At 41.4% G+C, this 22294-nt stretch overlaps 1 protein-coding gene across 5 annotated transcripts in view; it reads left to right on the forward strand.

The window, feature by feature from the left end:
* Window positions 1–22294, forward strand: part of LOC126378406 (PTB domain-containing adapter protein ced-6) — an 85035-nt gene that overhangs the window by 48253 nt on the left and 14488 nt on the right. For 3 of the 5 annotated variants that reach the window (XM_050026748.1, XM_050026745.1, XM_050026744.1), the window contains exon 2: window positions 19205–19322. In XM_050026748.1, coding sequence (XP_049882705.1) covers window positions 19206–19322 — 117 coding nt within the window. In that variant the 5' untranslated portion in view covers window position 19205. Of the gene's footprint in view, window positions 1–6408; window positions 6568–14043; window positions 14082–19204; window positions 19323–22294 lie in introns of those variants that run through there. The other 2 variants (XM_050026746.1, XM_050026747.1) reach the window with 2 other exon arrangements.

Below are 22294 nucleotides of genomic sequence, written 5' to 3' on the forward strand. Positions count from 1 at the left end.
CGGGATTCGAACCCGGGGCCTCCGGGTCGTGAGTCCAACGCTCAATCACTGGACCACACCGTTTTGAATATTGAATAAAGACTTTAAATGTTCTCTGTAGTTATGTATCTCATCATTTCGAGCAAAAGAAGGGGCCTCTTCAATAGATGCCTACATTTTTTTATCAGTTCGACCATTCCAATCTACGCTCCTGTTTTTGTTGACACCAAAACAAGTTATAACTAAGTAGTTATCATTCTCGGAATCCAAACATCTTTTCCTTCCTCGAAAGATTCGTATTGGACAGAAATTATCGAGAATTTGTATAGGGAAAATATTTTAAGTATTTTATTTATAACAATATTTTATATATATATTTTTTTAAAGAACGTCTAGGGCCCTGCGCCGAGGGTTTTCTTGCAGCTTCTTTTCCCCGGCTATACAGGTTGTGAGCTGCAGTAGTTTTAGGCGGATGAGACGTTCGTTATGTAAAAATTGACGATTCAAAGCGTAACTATGTTACCTACTGAATAAAGATATTTTTGAATTTGAATTTGAAACATGTATACATTACTGCACTCTTTGGAAGTGAAACGTGGACTATGACACAGAGAGACAGAGAGAGATTGGAAGCGTTCGAGATGTGGTGTTGGCGAAGGATGGAGGGTATAAGCTGGACTGAAATGGTGTCAAATGAAAAAGTGCTGGAAAGAGTTGGAGAAAAAAGAACCATATTGAAGACTATAGAGAACCGGAGAGGAAATATGATTGGCCACCTGATACGACACGATTCATTTACAACAAACATTAAAGAGGGAAAAATTGAAGGGAAGAGAGGAAGGGGTAGACGTAGGATAACATTCATGAAACAAATGAAAGAGAAGGTGCAGGTCGTGTCGTATCGGGAGGTGAAGGTTTTGGCGGGAAGAAGATAGGAATGGCGATTACTCCACCGACAAGAGCGCAGCTCTTAAGTAGAGAGAGATACATTACTGGCGGGAAACCTTGTATCGCGGAGGTCCTGAATATTTCTTATTAGCAAACACTTTAAAATACATCGGCGAGCCAGCCTTTCTTAGAAGTAAAATTACAAGATGGCTCCCATCTCCGCCTCTGCAACCGTTGAGGTCCTCAAACTGCGGCACGCTGGGTGGTGAGGATATGGTATCCTGACGTGCCGGCAGAGTAGGGGAATGATTGGTGATGACGATGATAAATTAGAAGCAAGCAGGAATATATACAGTTTATTAAAAGCACTTCACAAACAGTATAGGAATGTACATAGTTCACAATATACTGGGTGTTAGTGACATTGTAACGAATACTGAGGGGATGATTCAGACCATGATTCTGAGTTAAAATCAAGTGGAATTTTCCGTCGCAAAAGTCATGATTTTTTTTATAATTTTTTAATTATTTTCAATTCTTTTCAATTCTATACTTATGCGATCAAAAATTCCACTTGATATTAACTTAGAATAGTGAGCTAAATCAGCCCCCTCAGTATTCGTTACGATGTCACTTACACCCCGTACCCAGTACATACAGGTAGCCATACAAATAGGTATGGGTGTTAGTGACACCGTAACAAATACTGAGGGGGATGATTCAGACCATGATTCTGAGTTGATATTAAGTGGAATTTCCTGTCGGAAAATTCATGAAAATTTTTGTTTTTTCTTAAATTATTTTCCAATCCAAACTTTTGCGACGGAAAATTCCACTTGATATCAACTCAGAATCATGGCCTGTATCATCCCTCAAAGTTTTCGTTACGATGTCACTAACACCCTGTATACACTTCACAAAAGAATCAAGAATTAGAGGGCACGGCCCTAAACAGTATAATATACATAAACATAAACTCACGCCTATTTCCCACCGGGGTAAGCAGAGACTATAGAATTCCATTTGCTTCGATCCTGACACACTTCTCTTGCTTCCTCCACATTCATCAATCGCTTCATACACGCACGCCGGTTCAGAGTAGATCGTATTGAACCTTCCCTTCCTTACCTTTTTGTATAATATACTTGTTGTTTTAATGAAGGTCGGGGATGCAGTGAGTCAAAAGAGTGTAAAATGAAAGGAAGTGCGGAATGAATAGAATAGAATAACTTTATTCCCAAAACAGTGCAGTACAATAGTAGAGAAGATAAAGATAAGTAATACAAATCAAAAATACACTGCCAGGAAAAAGGGACTGACTCAGCATGTTGTTGCGAAGGATAGTAGAAATACCACTCTTAGCAACACTGATATTCTGCCAGTACCTAAGTTACGCTTATAAATACTTTGAACTATCGTGCCAACAAAAAGTGTCGGGATTTACTTACAATAAATAAGAAAATAAGCAAATATAATTATGAAGAAAATATATGAATTAAGGGAATGGAATGAGAATTTCGTAATTTGAAATGATGACGGTCAGAACGAAAGGCCGGTATGTGCAGAGTTTGTACTCTGCTACAAAACTATCTCAAACACACAAACTAAAACGTACTAACCTAGAATTGCTTACCTCATACCCTTTGTACACTACACAGTTACATACATACATACATAGTCTGCATTCTACATCAATGAGTCATACACAAGTCATAACTGTATTCAGAGTGGTATTAAAATAACCATAGGATAGGATAAATTCATTTTTGGATCTTAGGTAATTGATATCACGTGGTTTCCAGCAATAGGTTCGCCCCTTCTTCTATCGTGTGGGTTGATGAGGTTGGTACTCCACCTCACAACCCACACTAGTGTCACTGGTGTCAGGGTTACTATTGAGCCGCGAAAGACCCCTGACATGGCTCATGTAACGACTACTTACTTACATTAGTAAGTAGTAACCGGGACCAACGGCTTAACGTGTCTTCTGAAGCACGGATCATCTTACTTTTTGGACAATCAGGTGATCAGCCTGTAATATCCTAACCAAACTAGGGATCACAAACTGCGCTTAAGATAAATTAATAACTCATTGGTGCAAGTCCAGTTGAGGAGCTCGTTGGCGCAGCGGTAAACGCGCTCGGTCTGCGATTGTTGAAGTTAAGCGACTTTCGCAAAGGCCGGTCATAGGATGGGTGACCACAGAAAGAAAAAAGTTTTCATCTCGAGCTCCTCCGTGCTTCGGAAGGCACGTTAAGTCGTTGGTCCCGGCTGCATTAGCAGTCGTTAATAACCACCAATCCGCACGGGCCCGCGTGGTGGTTTAATGCCCGATCTCCCTATCCATCCATAGGGAAGGCCTGTGCCCCAGCAGTGTGGACGTTAATGGGCTGGTGATGATGATGTTTTTTTTTTTTAATTTGCAAAATAATTATTATACTATCAATTAGAACAACTCACGTTGGTCTAACAGAAAGCTCGGTGAGGTGTAGATACTTAGTTCATTTTGCAATTGTACCTCTGACTACCCCAATTGGGAGATAGTCGTGAGCTTATGTTATGTTAAGACAACTCCACTCTTTTACCCCACCTAAACTAAACTACTGAACTAAACTCAAACCCACTGCCTCTGTCCAGTTTTCCTTTAGTCAGTAATCACTGAGCACTTGTGTGTGTGTGCATTATGCAAGGTTGTAACACTATCGATACAACTATCGATATATCTATGTTTTTATATCGATACTCGATTCAATTTGTCGACAACACGTAATGCGTTAAGTTGTTTCGGAAGCTAGTACGTAGGAAGAATAACTTCACGCCCTTGAACCTTAACGGTGTGGACAGAAATAAAAAAAGTAAATAAAAAACCAACTAGGTCATAAAATATATACCATACATACTTACATAAACTCACACCTATTCCCTACCGGGGTAAGCAGACACTATGGAATTCCCTTTGCTTCGATCCTGACACACTTCTCTTCCTTCCTCCAAAAGCAGTCAAATCTTTTGACAAAAAGAAATAAAGATAGTCCGCGCGCGCTTAAATGGATTTCAGCCTAAATACGTATACTAAAGCCATCGCGGGGGTGAGGTAAATCAAGCTCCGCTCGTATCGGTGCGGGGCAGGGAGTGTCCTTCTGTACTCCTCTTCTGTATTCTTCTTCTCTTCTTCTAATAATATTATTGTTTGTTCTATGACTTCTTTAATACCAAATGTACTTACAAGTTATCTTCTGATAACTTTTCCTTCGCTCAAATACCGCCTGAGGCTCGGAACCACTGAATTCGACTTTGGGAGTTTGGGAATTCATGTTTGGATCATAGATTGATATCGATTCATCATCACCAGCCCATTAACGTCCCCACTGCTGGGGCACGGGCCTTCCCTACCTATGAATGGATAGGGAGATCGGGCCTTAAACCACCACGCGGGCCCAATGCGGATTGGTGATTATTAACGACTGCTAATGAGGAGCTCGAGATGAAAACTTTTTTTTGTGGTCACCCATCCTATGACCGGCCATTGCGAAAGTTGCTTAACTTCAACAATCGCAGACCGAACGCGAATTGATATCGATTGATAGGGTACAATCACTCCTAGATTATTGAAAAAAAAATGTACCTACCTATTAAAACTACACTCCCATCTGAGTTATTATCTAAGACAAAAAAAATCGACAACTCCTATCTCTGCCGCACCATTAAAAAGTGGAAAGGGTTGGCTTAAGTGTTCCTTCCTTCTTACAATATGGGGTCCTTTAAGCGAAGCGTGAAGAAGCACCTAGTAAGCCAGTATGGTAGTCGCAACTGATTCGAAACTGACTCATTGCGTTGCTTTTCAGTTCCTACTGCAATTCTTCTTCTATCGTGTGGGTTGTGAGGTTACCAACCCCATCAACCTTGGTGTCAGGGTTACTATCGAGCCGCCAAAGGCCCCTGACATGGCTCATGAAACGACTACTTACTTACATCAGTAAGTAGTAACCGGGACCAACGGTTTAACGTGCCTTAAGCAAGGGTCATCTTACTTTTGGACAATCAGGTGATCAGCTGTAATGTCCTGACCAAACTGGGGATCACAAAGTGATTTTGGGATATGTTTTCACCGGGATTCGAACCCGGGACCTCCGGATCGTGAGCCCGCTCAACCACTGGACCACGGAGACCGTTACTGCAATTAAGCTTCTCTATGTTTACCATCAGGCACAGTTGAGCCAAAATACTTGGACAATAGGTATAAAAAAAAGATCAGTAAATAATAACAGCCTCCGTGGTCTAGTGGTTAGAGCGTTAGGCTCACGATCTGGAGGTCCAGGTTCGATTCCCGATGGGGACATTGTCGAAATCACTTTGTGAGACTGTCCTTTGTTTGTTAAGGACTCTTCAGGCTTGAATCACCTGATTGTCCGAAAAAGTAAGATGATTCCGTGCTTCGGAGGGCACGTTAAACCGTTGGTCCCGGCTATTAGCCGTAAAAACACCTCCACCAACCCGCAGTGGAGCAGCGTGGTACCCCCTCCGGTTGATTGAGGGGAGGCCTGTGCCCAGCAGTGGGACGTATATAGGCAGTTTATGTAAGTAATAACGCAATAGTTAAAGACCATCCTTAATTGCAGAATTGACATAATAACGCAAACATTCGGCAAAAGTTAAGGAAATTATGTTTAATTATAGTTTGAACCTACTTTCAAACCGGTTCAGGGTATCAGACATGCAGAATGTTAGTAGTTAATCAAGATAGAACATAACATCACGCCTGTATCCCCGAGGGGGTAGGCAGAGGTGTGTAGTACACTCACACCTTCCCAATCAGTCCCATCGGATAAAATACCAGATAATATTTTTTGTCAGAGAATAAATTTAAAGCTTACGTGAAGCTTACTTCATGTAAAAAAGCTTATTATAAGATTAATGATTACCTAAATGATAAAAATGTCTGGTACCTATTGAATGTGTTTCTCTAGTTATTAAATAACTTGTAATGTATACCCTCATTGGTTTAAAAGGTTGCTGTTGCAGTTTCTTGTCATTTCTTCTCCTCAGCCATAACACCTTGCGAAATGCCGTAAATTCAAAAATGTTACATTGACCTTCAACAAGTTTATCCATGATAATTACGTTGAATAAATGATTCTGATTTCTGATAGTGCGATAGGGTTCTAAGAGTGTAGAATTATCGCAAAATGAAGTACCCATATCTCATCAAGCTGGGCACCCTCAGTTGTCTTAAACGTTGTACCGGGTGAGAGCCTTCAGCGCTCCCCGAAAGTCATAAAGTCGATTTTTTTTTACGTATTTCCTACATACAATATTACTGTTACTGTCACTGTCAATTTGCGTAATCGTTTGCCACTTAGCTAACCACCCTGTTCCAAATTTAAATAGTCCATTCTCAGAATCGATTAACTGCCTTCCAAATTCGAGTTTCCAATTTGAAAACAAAACAAAACCCGTCGTCGACTTAACCCCACCACTATCTACCTACTCAATGGCGTGCGCTTGTGTGCGCGGGCGCCGTGTCACCCAGTACTAAGCACGGCTGTATTGCGTAGACGCATTACGGCGTAACTCCCCCAGTCAAGCGTTGGCCGTCGAACGGTTAACATACGGTGTTGTTTACGGTCAATTTTTACTCGTAACCCGTAACTTGTCGGCGACAATGCTCACAGAGGATAGACGCGCGGAATTAGTGCAAAGGTACGTGTTAGATTCTTATTTTTTTATTGACTCAACACTGTGTATTGTTGTGGGAACGGTGCGAGACATATATCTCAAGTAAACTCATAGACACGGTACGGTCACGAGTACTAATATGTATACATACACTTTGGTACCATATCACATTAACTTTTTTGACAAATTAAACCGTAAGTCTCATTAAATGTCAACGTGTGCGACAAATTCAAACATATCTTTATTCTTTAGGTAACATAGTTACACTTTGAATCGTCATTTTTTACATAACGAACGTCCCATCCGCCTAAAACTACTGCAGCTTCTCACAACCTGTACAGCCAGGGAAAGAAGCTGCAAGAAAAACCTCGGCACAGCGCCCTAGACGTTCTTTAAAAAAAACATGAAAGAAATGGTTCTAAAGTGGGTACATGATATTGCTCATGACTGAACTTAACGTAATATGTAAACGGCTTATATACGTCCCACTGCTGGGCACAGGCCTCCCCTCAATCAACCAGAGGGGGTATGGAGCATACTGCACCACGCTGCTCCACTACGGGTTGCATTAACACATTTCAAATAAAACGATAAAACCGGACCTGTCAAATTGTCAGGTTAGGTAAGCGGACACTGTGAGAAACGGGATATCGCTAGGGATGGTTACTCAATGATAGAAAAACTTTTTCTTAAAGAAAGGTTGTTTTAAATCTGTTCAGTAGGTTAAGAGTAAAACTACCCACAATTTTAAATAAAAAAAAATAGGGTTTCTTTTACCACATATCACGTTGGTCTAACAGAAAGCTCATGTCACATCGTGAGGAAACCCACATTCCCGAGAAATGCATTTTCGGAGGTATGTGACCTGAGCTGTATTGGGCTGGTTTTCCCTTCGCGGGTTGAAAGGTCAGACGGGCAGTCGCTTCTGTAAAAAACCGGACCTGTCAAATCTTCAGGTTAGGTAAGCGGACCCTGTGAAAAACGGGATGATGATTTCACAAAGTTATTTCTGTCCGTTGTTTGACTAGTATATTGCAGGGTGAAAGCGCTCACCGTTTGTCCGGTCAAGTAGTTAATGCCCTTTGTGGCAAATCTACAATAAGTCGCGTAAAAAAAACCAGTTGCCTAATCAAATATTCGAGTTTAGTAGGTACTTACAACACCAATAATTGTATTTGTTTACAAATTGATTCATCTACATGTAGGCTTATGTTATGTAATCGTTTGGAGTTGGTACGACTGGTTGTCACATAAAGTCATTTTTTTTGACGTGACTTATTGTAGATTTGCCGCAGATGGCATTAACTACTTGGCCGGACGAATAGGGAGCGCTGAAGGCTCTCACCCGGTTAAATAATATGTATAGGCTCGTGTTTGACCACAATCTTCTATGCTGTTCTGGGAGCAAATAAAAAACATAGAACACGTTCAGCTGCTTGTCTTCCCGGGCATGTCGTAAAAACCGACAGAGGGATTGCGTCCTCTAACATAATGGACTAATGTTATGGGCGATAGGCTGATCCCTTATCACCATAAGGTTCATCATATCCATCTTAGGACTTCGTATCAACAGTGGCTGCAAGTTGTCTTTGATTACTTGTGGCTCTGCCCACCCCATTTAGGATTACGGGCGTGAGTTTATGTATGTATGTATGTTGACCACAATCTCACCTGATGGTAAGTGACGATGTGGTCTAGGGTGGATCACGGTTTCCTAGCAAATACAAATATACTCATCATCAGCCCATTAGCGTCCCCACTGCTGGGGCACGGGCCTTCCCTATGGATGGATAGGGAGATCGGGCCTTAAACCACCACGCGGGCCCAGTGCGGATTGGTGGTTATTAACGACTGCTAATGCAGCCGGGACCAACGGCTTAACGTGCCTTCCGAAGCACGGAGGGGCTCGAGATGAAGACTTTTTTTGTGGTCACCCATCCTATGACCGGCCTTTGCGAAAGTTGCTTAACTTCAACAATCGCAGATCGAGCGCGTTAACTGTTGCGCCACTGAGCTCCTCACAAATATACTATTGCACCGAAATAAAAACAAATAATTACAAATGACTCTTAACTAGGTACATGGCAAATGGCTTAAAGCGATTTCTTCCAGACAACCATAAGGCGAGGAAAAATGTAAAAACTTAAATATTCAGTGATTGCTTACCTACCTTCTTTTTCTTTTTTTTGGCCGTGACTTATTGTAGGTTTTATTAGAACAATAGTCATACTAAGTACAAAACTAATTAACTGTACGTAATTAACTAAGTACATGGCAAATGGCGGCCTTATGGGGGCCATGATCCGTCCGACACAAGTCGTGTTTTACATTATTTTTTATTCTATATCTAATCTATGGAAAAACACATCTAGGTCTGCAACCCACTGTTACACGGTAAACCCTAATTACTATGACGCATGCGCATGCGCAGACGTCTCAAATTACTGAAAAAGATAAAAGATCGCAAAGGAAGTACAAATTACAGTGTAATTAAAATAAAAACAACCACTAAATTATCTTTTAAGCAAATATCCGCCTTTTTTTCAGTCCATTCTTTTATTAAATTAACTTTGAAGTTTGATGTAAAAATACTACGTACGTTGTTACTAGTATTATACTAATATTATAGTTTATATAGGTTCTCTTGACATTTTTTCTACTCAGCCATAACACCTTGACGTAAATTAAAAAATGTACCTTCAACAAGTTTATCCATGATAATTACGTTGAGGAGCTTGGTGGCGCAGCGGTAAACGCGCTTGGTCTGCGATTGTTGAAGTTAAGCAACTTTCGCAAAGGCCGGTCATAGGATGGGTAAGCTCCTCCGTGCTTCGGAAGGCACGTTAAGCCGTTGGTCCCGGCTGCATTAGCAGTCGTTAATAACCATCAATCCGCACTGGGCCCGCGTGATGGTTTAAGGCCCGATCTCCCTATCCATCCATAGGGAAGGCCCGTGCCCCAGCAGTGGGGACGTTAATGGGCTGATGATGATGATGATGATGAATTACGTTGAATAAATGATTCTGATTTCTTTACTTATAGTTTATAAAAAATATTATACAGTATTGCCAACATAACAAAGAGACAAAGTATTGCGCGTTACCAATGATCAAGGTAATTGATTTCCCTTCCTATACTATTTTATTTATTTATGTGTCAATAAGTATGTGTTATGTATGCTTAATGTACACGCGTGATCAATGAATTGTATATACTTAAATCTAGTTAATTATGTAAATAATCAATATGTTACTCGTGCGCCGATAGATAAATAACGTATCTTGTTTAGTACCTGACTGTGGGTAGATGTAGTTTTTTTGTGATTGGAAGGTAGTTACACAATAAATCATCACCTCCTAGCATTATCCCGTTTCTCACAGAGTCCGCTACTCTCTCTCTCTTTATTTAAAAGCTGCGCTCTTGTCGGTGGAGTCATCATCATCAACCCATAAACGTCCCCACTGCTGGGGCACGGGCCTTCCCTATGGATGGATAGGGAGATCGGGTCTTAAACCACCACGCGGGCCCAGTGCGGATTGGTGGTTATTAACGACTGCTAATGCAGCCGGGACCAACAGCTGAACGTGCCTTCCGAAGCACGGAGGAGCTCGAGATGAAAACATTTTTTTGTGGTCACCCATCCTATGACCGGTCTTTGCGAAAGTTGCTTAACTTCAACAATCGCAGACCGAGCGCGTTTACCGCTGCGCCACCGAGCTACTCACTGTCGGTGGAGTAATCGCCTTGAATACTCCATAGATAGGGCGTGTAGAACGGTGGTTGCCCCAATCGCCTTCCGTTCCGCAGTACACCGACCAATTTCTCAATCGGTGATGTTCTAGCTAGAGCCCTACCAGAAACCCTTTCCTCAGCCTCCAACCAGTACTGATACCGCTGCTGCCCGGCATCAGGGGTGCGCTTTTGAAGTAGCGGCGCCTACTCGCTACGTCACAAGATCGTCATAGAACCTAAGTAGCATTTTATAAGTTAGCCCGTCCCAGTCCGTAGTTAGGGTCCGCTTACCTGAACTTAATATTTGACAGGTCCGGTTTTTACAGAAGCGACTGCCTGTCTGCCATCTGCGGCAAATCTACGATAAGTCACGTCAAAAAAAAAGATTTTACTAAAGATACACTCTGTCTCCTAAACTAGGTAACTATATCCACACATAATATTATTAATAATTGTCGGATTTGTTTTCGAATTCATGTTTGGATCATAAATGATTCTCACGTGTTCAGCGGTGAAGGTTTATTAAGAAGAAGAATGGTTATCTAAGGAGACCCACACATAAACAGCTTATATACGTCCCACTGCTGGGCACATGCCTCCCCTCAATCAACCGGAGGGGGTATGGAGCATACTCCACCACGCTGCTCCCATGCGGGTTGGTGGAGGTGTTTTTACGGCTAATAGCCGGGACCAACGGCTTAACGTGCCCTCCGAAGCACGGAATCATTTTACTTTTTCGGTCAATCAGGTGATTCAAGCCTAAAAAGTCCTTACCAAACAAAGGACAGTCTCACAAAGTGATTTCGACAATGTCCCCATCGGGAATCGAACCCGGACCTCGAGATCATGAGCCTAACTCTCTAACCGTTGCGCGGCAGGGGTATAAGTAAAAAAAAAAAGGCTGTTTAAGGAAACCCACATTCCCGAGGAATGCATTTTCGGAGATATAACAAAAAATAGCCTTTATCTCTTTCCATCCCTTCAGCTACCTCCACTTAAAAATTCACGTCAAATGATCGCTCCGTTTGGCCGTGAAATCAAATTCAAAAATATCTTTATTCAGTAGGTAACATAGTTACACTTTGAATCGTCAATTTTTACATAACGAACGTCTCATCCGCCTAAAACTACTGCAGCTTCTCACAACCTGTATAGCCGGGGAAAAGAAGCTGCAAGAAAAACCTCGGCACAGGGCACTAGACGTACTTTAAAAAAAAAAACATAAAATATTGTTATACAATTGAGTAATTGAGCTGCCTAATATCAGTTCTCAGACAGTTAATGCCATGCATTCATATCTTCTAAATAATCACTAACTTTATAATAACCTTTTTTGTGAAGTTTTTGTTTAACATCATCATCATCATCATCAACAGCCCATTAACGTCCCCACTGCTGGGGCACGGGCCTTCCCTATGGATGGATAGGGAGATCGGGCCTTAAACCATCACGCGGGCCCAGTGCGGATTGATGGTTATTAACGACTGTTAATGCAGCCGGGACCAACGGCTTAACGTGCCTTCCGAAGCACGGAGGAGCTCGAGATGAAAACTTCTTTTTTTTTGTGGTCACCCATCCTATGACCGGCCTTTGCGAAAGTTGCTTTACTTCAACAATCGCAGACCGAACTTGTTTAACATACATACATACATACATAAACTCACGCCCGTAATCCCTAATGGGGTGGGCAGAGCCACAATTAATCAAAGACAACTTGCAGCCACTGTTGATACGATGTCGTAAGCTGGATATGATGAACCTTATGGTGATAAGGGATCAGCCTATCGCCCATAACATTAGTCCATCATGTTAGAGGACACAATCCCTTTGTCGGTTTTTACGACATGCCCGGGAAGACAAGCAGCTGAACGTTTTCTATGTTTTTTATTTACTCCCAGAAAAGCATAGAAACAATCTTATTGTGGAAAGACGGGAAACAAACAGACAGACACACACATACACTTTCGCATTTATAATATTAAGTCATCACCTCCCTAGGGAGTGCTAGCACTATTACGTTTTCACAAGGTCCGCTTACCTAACCTGAAAATTTGACAGGTCCAGTTTTTTATAGAAGCGACTGACCTTCCAACCCGCGAAGGGAAAACCAGCCCAATACAGGTTAGGTTAGGTCACTAATCTCGGGCAAAAATCACGGCAAAACGAAGCGATCATTTGACGTGATTTTTTAAGTGGAGGTAGGTGAAGGGATGGAAAGAGACATAGGCTGCTTTTTGTTCCTTTCTATCCTCCCACTTTAATACAATTCGGGATGGTTTGTATGGAGAATTTTGCAATTTTCAAGGTAGAAAGCTAAAAAATAGTATGTGGACTATTAGTGACAAATAAAAAAACCGTGAATCATTTTTTTTTTTTTTGTATATTTGCCCCCAACAAAGCGATGATTAGAGCGTTGTGCTGACGATCTGGAGATCCGGATTCAGTTTCCGTTGGGGAAATTGTCGAAATCACTTTACGAGACTGTCCTTTGTTTGGTAACGACATTGCAGTCTGATCACCTGATTGTCCAAAAAAAATATTCCGTGCTTCGGAAGGCACGTTAAGCCGTTAGTCCCGGGCTACCAACACAAAACACCTCCACCAACCCGCGCTGGAGCAGCGTGGTGGAGTATGCTCTATACCCCCTCCTGTTGATTGACGGGAGGCCAGTAGTGAGACGTATATAGGCTGTTTATGTTACGTTTTGTGTGTGTGTGTGTGTATGTGTTTTAATCGACAAACGCACGCGCATCTCATCAAGGTTTTGTCCATTGACCTTTGGATCGACGACCGCAAGGATTTTTTTGTTTGACAACATAAATATATGCTAATTTGTTCTGGTAGGTTTAAAATAAACACCAAAGTTGGGACTGAGAATATTGATTTTATGTATAATCTAGCGGAGGTTTTTACGATCTGCGACTTGACTTTGATTAACACAAGTCCACTGCTATACCCCAATTGGGGTAGTCAGAGGTACATCCATCGCAAGATGAACTAAGTACCCACAGCTCACCGAGCTTTCTGTTAGACCAACGTGATAGGTGAGCTGTATCGCCGTCTATAATGATTGAGCCAACTCATAAGAATAAGGAATTAAGAATTTGATGGACAGAATTATTCCATATAACGTTTAACGATTACATTAGCACCTTTTAAAAAACACAAGAGCATTAACAGATTTTGCAGCCAAAATTCCAAACACCAACAGTTAGCGACCAAGAATATCTCTCGAATGTCAAGAAACAAACAAACCAAGTCCAAAAAGCCAGAAAAAAAGCTAAAAAAAGCAAAAAGATTGCGCTGCATCAAAATTACGCTGCAATAGGTACATGCATAAACTCACGCCTATTTCCCACCGGGGTAAGCAGAGTCTATGGAATTCCATTTGCTTCGATCCTGACACACTTCTCTTGCATCCTCCACATTCATCAATCGTAACAAATCTGAATGTGATTTTTCAAAATGGCGCTTATGTAGTCTTCACTCTAATAAGAAATAATACTACGTACAGAACGGCAACTCTCCGCTCCCCACCAGCGGCCGAGCTAGGTTTACCTCACCCCCTCGGCCTTACTTTAGTCTTCAATCGTATGGGCATAGATTTACTACTACCGCAAATTGAACATCAGCGCTCAATTAAAAGTAGGACGCAAAGTTACTGTTAATATAGCGACGTTGGCAGTACTTTACCTCAGTGCGTGATTAGACGCCGAACTGGCAACACGGCGAAGTGCGTGGTAAAAACTTGCAAAAATAGAAGCTCAAAGCGAAAAAAGAAGAATGGAACATCTTGTTTCTAATAAGTAATAACATTGTGCATGTAGGTATCATAGTTTAAACATTTTCATTTCCGCAGTAAAACCCACCAAAATTATTATTTTAAGTAAGTACTTTAAAGTAGGTACTCCTGGTCAATCCGAGACGCAGTATAACCCGACCGCGTTACGAAGCATTACGCGCTAATATACGTAATAAGACGATGCGTACTTTCTTAATTTGACACGATTTTATTGAATGTATATACCGCTGTGTACGAATATATAGCTAAACAAGCGCCAAGTTTTCGCCGCATTTTTATATCAAGCGCTGTATCTACGGTAGTGGTAAATCCATGCGTAAGGGCGTCAGACGTCACACACACAGATGCGCGTGCACGATAACGTCAATGTGTGGTGTCTGTGTAAAACGAGGTTGTTTGTATGAAGTGTATGGGTGTGTTAACATAATAGATAAAATTCGCAATACAGTTTTAGTAAGTTTCCGTCCACATCCGCGTACAGATCGTGATCAAGCATCACGATCCATTAATTGCTCATTATAGTATAGTTTATCGGCAATCAATCACGATCCATCTATAGCTATACCTATACTAGAGATTTCAAGGACTACCTGCAAGATATTTAAGTAAACAATTTAATCAAGGACTTACCAGGCTCACTAATTTCAGAGCCACGCTCTTGTCGGTGTAGCATCCTCCATTCTTGTCTATCAAAGACCAATTCCTACACTTCCTTTATAAGACACGATGTTCGCCTTCTCTTTAGTCTGTTCCATGTAAGTTCTTAGATGTTAGCTTTTGTAAGCATTTAGAGTAAGGGAAAATAAGCAAATATTGAGAGTTATTGAGGACAGAAGAGGCAAGATGATTGGACACTTAATAAGACACGACGAATTTATTAACCCATGGGTCATTGATGGTTCATAATAGATAGTATGACACCTTGGAATCGGAACGTCATTAGACGTTCTGTCCTTGAATGTATTAAAAATTGAGACTACTTTATACTTGGATTGAAAGTAACTTAACCAGGTTTTCCTAGCAAAAATCACACGTCTCTTAACAGCGCCACCTGTATTTTTTTTGGGGAACGTAGATTGGTAAGAAAGAGAGGAAGGGGAAGAGAACCATACATAAAAAACCCATTGAAATGTGGTGTTGGAGGAGGATGGAAAGAATAAGTTGGACAGAAAGGGTTACAAATGAGGAAGTGCTAGTTAGAGTAAGGGAAAAGAGACAAATACTGAGAATTATTGAGGACAGAAGAGGCAAGATGATTGGACACCTAATAAAGACACGACGAATTTATTAAAAACATCATAGAAGGAAAGAGAGCAATGGGAAGACCAAGAAGAGCTTACATGGAACAGATTAAAGAGAAGGTTAACGTCGTGTCTTATAGAGAAGCCAAGGAATTGGCCTTTGATAGATTGGAATCGAAAATTCCGACAAGAGCGTGGCTCTTAAATTGATGATGATGAGATTGGTAAGCTCTTCTTGGTCTTCCCCTTCCTCTCTTTCCTTTTATCTTCCCTTCTATGATGTTTTTAATACCCAAACCCCTCCCCGAGTGCCTTCTTCACCTAGTATTAATGTATATTCTCATCAACCGGAGTCGGTACGGTGCATACTTCACTACGCTGACACTACTGCGGGTTGCCGCGACTTCTGCCTATCCCATTTGGGACTACTGGCTTGAATTGTGTGTAGTAAGAGGCATAGCGTGAATTATAATAGCACGTTTCGCAACTACATAGTTAAGTGTCTTTATATAAGACATATATCTCGCAACGTATGGATTTTCCTGGTATATAAATTCTTTGCAATATCGCGTGTGGAATAATTTGTTGCAATAACATATTTTATTGTTAAGCCGTGGTCCAGGTTCGATTCTCGATGGGGACATTGTCGAAATCACTTTGTGAGACTGTCCTTTGTTTGGTAAGGACTTTTCAGGCTTGAATCACCTGATCGTCCGAAAAAGTAAGATGATGCCGTGCTTCGGAGGGCACGTTAAGCCGTTGGTCCCGTCTATTAGCCGTAAAAACACCTCCACCAACCCGCATTGGAGCAGCGTGGTGGAGTATGCTCCATACCCCCTCCGGTTGATTGAGAGGAGGCCTGTGCCCAGCAGTGGGACGTATATAGGCTGTTTATGTATGTTATGTATGTATGTAAGCCGTGGTGGCGTAGTAGGAAGAACGCTTGACTCGCACAGTGAAGTCCCAGGTTCGGATCCCAGACCTATCATCGGTCTTCTTCTATCGTGTGGGTTGTGAAGTGGATTACCAATTTACCAACCTCATGAACCCTGGTGTCAGGGTTTTTATTGATCTGCCAAAGGCCGTAACGTGCCTTCCGAAGCACGGATCATCTTACTTTCCGATGATCGGGTGATCAGCCTGTAATGTCCTAACCAAACTAGGGATCACAATGTGATTTTTGTGATGTGTCCCCACCGGGATTCCAACCCTGGACCTCCGGATCGTGACCCCAACACTCGGTTGAGCGTTCACTGGACCACAGAGTTTCCATTGCAAACTAGATTTTATTTTAGCAGACACTTTCAAAAACGAAAAGTAAAGGTTAGAGGTTGTTCGGAACAAAGCCAATTTTAAACAAGGACAAATGACCAAATTGGCTAAGTTTTGTTTCTTTCTACTTTTGACAAAGATAAATTGTTTTATTTTTAGTTTTAGATTGTGGTTTTAACTTTAGTTTGACCATATAACAAAGTATCATCATCATCAGCCCATTAACGTCCCCACTGCTGGGGCACGGGCCTTCCCTATGGATGGATAGGGAGATCGGGCCTTAAACCATCACGCGGGCCCAGTGCGGATTGATGGTTATTATCGACTGCTAATGCAGCCGGGACCAATGGCTTAACGTGCCTTCCGAAGCACGGAGAAGCTCGAGATGATTTTTTTTTTTTGTGGTCACCAATCCTCTGACCGGCCATTGCGAAAGTTGCTTAACTTCAACAATCGCAGACCGAGCGCATTAACCGCTGCGCCACCGAGCGCCTCGTATAATAAAGTATAATACTAGTTAAGTAGGTACGTAGAACACATAAAATACAAAAAGTTATCTTATAATAAGCTTTTTTAAAGATAAAGATAAAGATAATTTATTTGCTTAAACATGAAGCTTTGCTTTTACATAAAGTAATCTTCAAATGAGCTTTAAATTTATTTTCTGACAAATTCAAAATACTGTTTGATACATTGTTTTAAGTTTACGCGGTTATTATCATAGTTAAAGCACATAATAACGGGTTCTTACCGCGTTTAAATGGGGATATGTGACTCCCGATATTTCGACATCCCGTGATCATGGCACTTGCAACAGTGTCGAAATATCGGGAGTCTCATATCCCCATTCAAACGCGGTAAGAACCCGTTATTATGTGCTTTAATTATACTGTTTGGTATTTTATTACGTATACATAACCCCAAGGAAGGCAAGAGGGAAACCACTGCCCTATTTTTCCCCAAAAAGTAGCATGGAAAATGCTACACCGTCAAGAGAGCTCTTAAATTAGTGATGATGATGACATAACCCCAAAAAAGATGAATTTACTTCGTCTAGAGTTTTGTATAGCAATTTTATTTTTGTTCCTTGTATTGTCTTCCGTAACGATGCCTAGAAACAATCGCTATGTAGCAATAAGTCTACCTTATCTTCCTCCTTATTGTTCCAACACTTGCAATAACTATTGCGTTATATTTTGCCATGAATAAAACATAATCATTTTAACGATCTACTCAACTATAGATCTATCATGCGCATAATCGGATCCATAAGCCATAGCATAAATCTTCTATAATCAGTAATTGTAGTTAATTAATTGTAATTAATGTTAATTATAAGATTCTATACGTTGTATGCCGTGTAAAGATATATATTATGTTGTGTTGTGTAATATGATTATGTTGTGTTTTGCTTATGTCATGTGTATAACGGCTTCCGTGGTCCAGTGGTTGAGCGTTGGGCTTACGATCCAGAGATCCTGAGTTCGAATCCCGGTGGGGACATATCACAAATTGGTTAGGACATTACAGGCACGTTAACCGAACGGTAACTTTTCATTTTCGTAGTATTTTTCTTTATTCCATGCTTATCACTAATTTAAGAGCCACGCTCTTGTCGGTGTAGCATTCTCCATGTTACTTTTTAGGGACAAATAGGGCAGTGGTTTCCCTCTTGCCTTCCGCCCCGCAGTACTCTGTCTGACGCAAGTGGGATGGCGCCCAGAGTAGTCTATTACAAAGCCATGCTAGGACTCCTGTCCGCCTCTGAATAGTACTGACAGTTACTGCTGCCCTCTGACAGATTCCAGGTTACAGTCCTTGTAACTCGCCACTTCCCTCCTGCATTGCCGTACCGATGGCTCCCATCTCTGCCTCTGCAGCCGTTGAGCAAGGGTTCTACGTTATACCCCGTAGGTCTGCGTCCCTATTCGTACTCAGCCACCATCTCACTCCGGCCTACTGAAGTAGAGTTCCACCCCCGCGGCTAAGACGCGCCGAACAGGAATTGCCCCAGTGGAGGGCAGAGAAGATGACTCTGTCCCCCCTGGGCCCGGGTTAATGGTCTTATATGGAACCAAACCCAAAGGCTATTCTATGCTATAACATTAAGCTCCTTTCCGAGCGTACATCTAGTAGAAATCGGTATCGGTGAGGTCGGTATTCCACCTCACAACCCACACGATAGAAGATCTATAGAAATAAATCATATACTTAAACTACCAGAAAATATAAAAGCTTTAAAATCTCCCGAGTTAAGAGGAGTTCTTACTAAATGGTTGAGGGAAAGGTGTTTCTACACAGTGAACGAATACCTTACACGTGACTTATAAATGCTTATGACTAAAAATGAAAATAACTCTAGATAGTTAATATGGTACTTATAATAAATTGTAAGTAAATCTTTTGATGTAAAAAAATATAATCCCACAATTAATTCAGTTTATTTTTACTGAAATTATGTTATGCATTTGCACATCTAAAAACAGGTTGAATATACCTACTGTACTAGATTTAAGACCTTTAACAATGTATATTCGAGCAAATAAATGTTTTTATTATTATTACTATATTATTATTTTATATAATATAATGTTTGTTTGTGTGTTTGTTCCAGGATGTCCACCCTGCTGTTCTGGCAGGGCAGAGGCAAGGCCAACGGAGCACCCAACGGCCGAAACTGGATACACGCGCCGGATGCGCTCGTGAAGGGACATGTCGCTTATCTGGTTAAGGTAAATATCTATTGTTACGTAAGTGGGTTTCGGAATGGGAAGAAAACATTTCTTACACTGAGCTTCACACTTCTGCGTCGACACTGTCACTTCGCCAAGCACTTCACTAAATACTTAACTATACACTTCACTGTACACTTCACCAAACACTTCACTTTGAGACACTGCACTTCCACTATCACCCTGCCATTCTGGCAGGAACGAGGCCAATGGCGCACCCAACGGCCGCAACTGGATACACGCGCCGGATGCGCTCGTGAAGGGACATGTCGCATATCTGGTTAAGGTAAATATCTATTGTTACGTAAGTGGGTTTCGGAATGGGAAGAAAACACTTCTTCACACTTCAGCTTCACACTTCCGGGTCGACACTGTTACTTCGCCAAACACTTCACTACACTTCACCAAATACTTCACTGCGCTGTGAGGTACTTCACTTCCACTATCACCCTGCTATTCGGGCAGGACCAAAGCAAGGCCAATGGAGCCCCCAACGGCTACATTTGGATACACGCGCCTTTTCAGGATTGGAAGAAAACGCCAAGGTGAATGAGTTTTGTACACAACACACGTGGTACTGTTCTTACTACTTCTTACACAGAGTTTCGCAGACACGCTTTGACACCGTCACTTCGCTAAGCACTTCACTAAACACTTTATCGCACACTTCACCAAACTAGATTTTTCTAGATTCCAGTTTTTATGTTTCAAAATTAGCTTAGAACACTCTCGCATTTTTTTATTGTTTGTGATGTTTATATATGACTGACATAAACAAACTTCACAATTAAAACAAGGACATTAGGGGTAGGCTGAGGTGTATTATTATAATACACCTATAATAGTACACCCGCTTCTCGCCATCTATGTTTAAGTCCCATGTAATAGGGGGCGAGCCTATTGCCATTAACCGGGCACAAATCCAAGAAACCACGTGATATCAATTATCTGCGGTCGAAACATGAATTCAAACTGGTTAAAACCCGAGCCGGGATTCGAAACAGGGACAACTACAGGATACCTCTTGCTCCGAAGAGAGTTGTCCCGGATTTTATATATACATATATGTCATCGTCATCATCAGCCCATTAACGTCCCTACTGCTGGGGCACGGGCCTTCCCTATGGATGGATAGGGAGATCGGGCCTTAAACCATCACGCGGGCCCAGTGCGGATTGATGGTTATTAACGACTGCTAATGCAGCCGGGACCAGCGGCTTACATATAATTATGTACATGTCACTTAATACCTCAAGAACATATTTCTGCCTCTCATCCCAGCATGAAGTGATAAAAACATAACGACTGCAAAACAATAGGTTGGCAATTAAAATTTAATTTTAATTGCGTGTAATGAACATGCTTCGAATAAGGTCACGGGCAGGTCATGCGTGCGAAAATCGCGTGTTAAAAGCCTGTGTTCTTGTCCCACTCCTGAGGTTTGGGCTATCAAACAAAGAAATATACCCACAATTCCGAGTATACCCACGAGTGGGATGGCGCCCAGAGTAGTCTATTTCAAAGCCGTGGACTCCTGTCAAGTCCTAGGACTCCTGTCCGCTTCTGAATAGTACTGACAGTTACTGATGCCTTCTGTTAGGTTCCAGGTTACAGTCCCTGTGACTTGCCCCTTCCGTCCTGCATTGCAATACTCATGGCTCCCATCTCCGCCTCTGCAACCGTTGAGGTCTTCACCCGTATCCCTGAGCAAGGGTTCTAAGTTATACCGCGTAGGTCTGGGTCACTATTCGAACTCAGCTACCATCTCACTCCGGGCTACTGAAGTAAGAGGCGCCCACCCCCACGGCAAGGACGCGCCAAACAGGAATTGCCCCAGTGGAGGGCAGAGAAGACTCTGTCCCCCCTGGGGCTGGGTTAATGGTCTTCAAATCAAATCAAATATACTTTATTGCACAGAACACATGAATACAGTACAATTTGGGCGGCCTTATTGCTCTGGAGTAATTTCTTCCAGGCAACCACGAAAAGGAAACAAACATTTACAAATAGCTTGCAAAAAATAAATAGTTAATATGATAAATTCTCTATACTATGCGTACATATATTAATAAATACTCGATATAATATAATACATATTCACTAAAAATATACCTAACCATAATGTAAGGAAACTATAATAATAAATAATAGACTATACACACACATACAAAACAAGTATTGAAACAGATAAAATACATCAAAGTACATAATAGTAATATCCTAACAATGGCCCCGATTCCTGCAGACACCGCCTAATTTTATTTTAAATTATATCCGTCATTTTCATATCCGTCGAAAAGGAAAGGGACGGATGATTCACAGCTCTTAATTTTAGGAAGAATGAGTAAATGAATGAATAACCCGGGCGAATCAAAAGGTACGTCCCTGATATGCAATCCGTTTGACGTGCTGTCTACTTAACTGTGTCGGGTTATTGACGGACGTAAAATTTTTAGACGGTTGGTTTAGATTTGTGCTTAAAGTTGACGTGTGTTCCATAAATTCTATGCTTGTCGATTACCCGTCCCTTTCCTTTTCGGCGGATAAGAAAATGACAGATATAACTTAAAATAAAATTTGATGGTATTTACAGGAATTAGCACCAATATCCGCATAATTCAAAATGAGCTCGCAACTGGTTTATGAAGCTCTGAAGAGAGTTAGCGACTCTGATGGAAGAAGGAAGGTCTTGTATGGAACCAAGACCAAAGGCTAGTGCTCTGCCTACCCTAACAGCCTGGACTTGTCTGTATGTAAACACAACGACGCCCCTGTTATTAGATACTCGCGTATAGTTGAGTCTGGTTTTATGAATGGATATTATATGCCGATTATGCCGACAGCGATATCATTGCGTGCCGATGACAGGACACTATTGATTATTTATTTTTAAACTCAATATTATATTTCAATTTAATACGCTGCTATCAAATTACGTACATAAATAACCTATATAAGTATACAGGCGGTGT

This window comes from Pectinophora gossypiella, chromosome 26 (assembly GCF_024362695.1).
Source record: "Pectinophora gossypiella chromosome 26, ilPecGoss1.1, whole genome shotgun sequence".
Classification (NCBI taxonomy): Eukaryota; Metazoa; Arthropoda; class Insecta; order Lepidoptera; family Gelechiidae; genus Pectinophora; species Pectinophora gossypiella.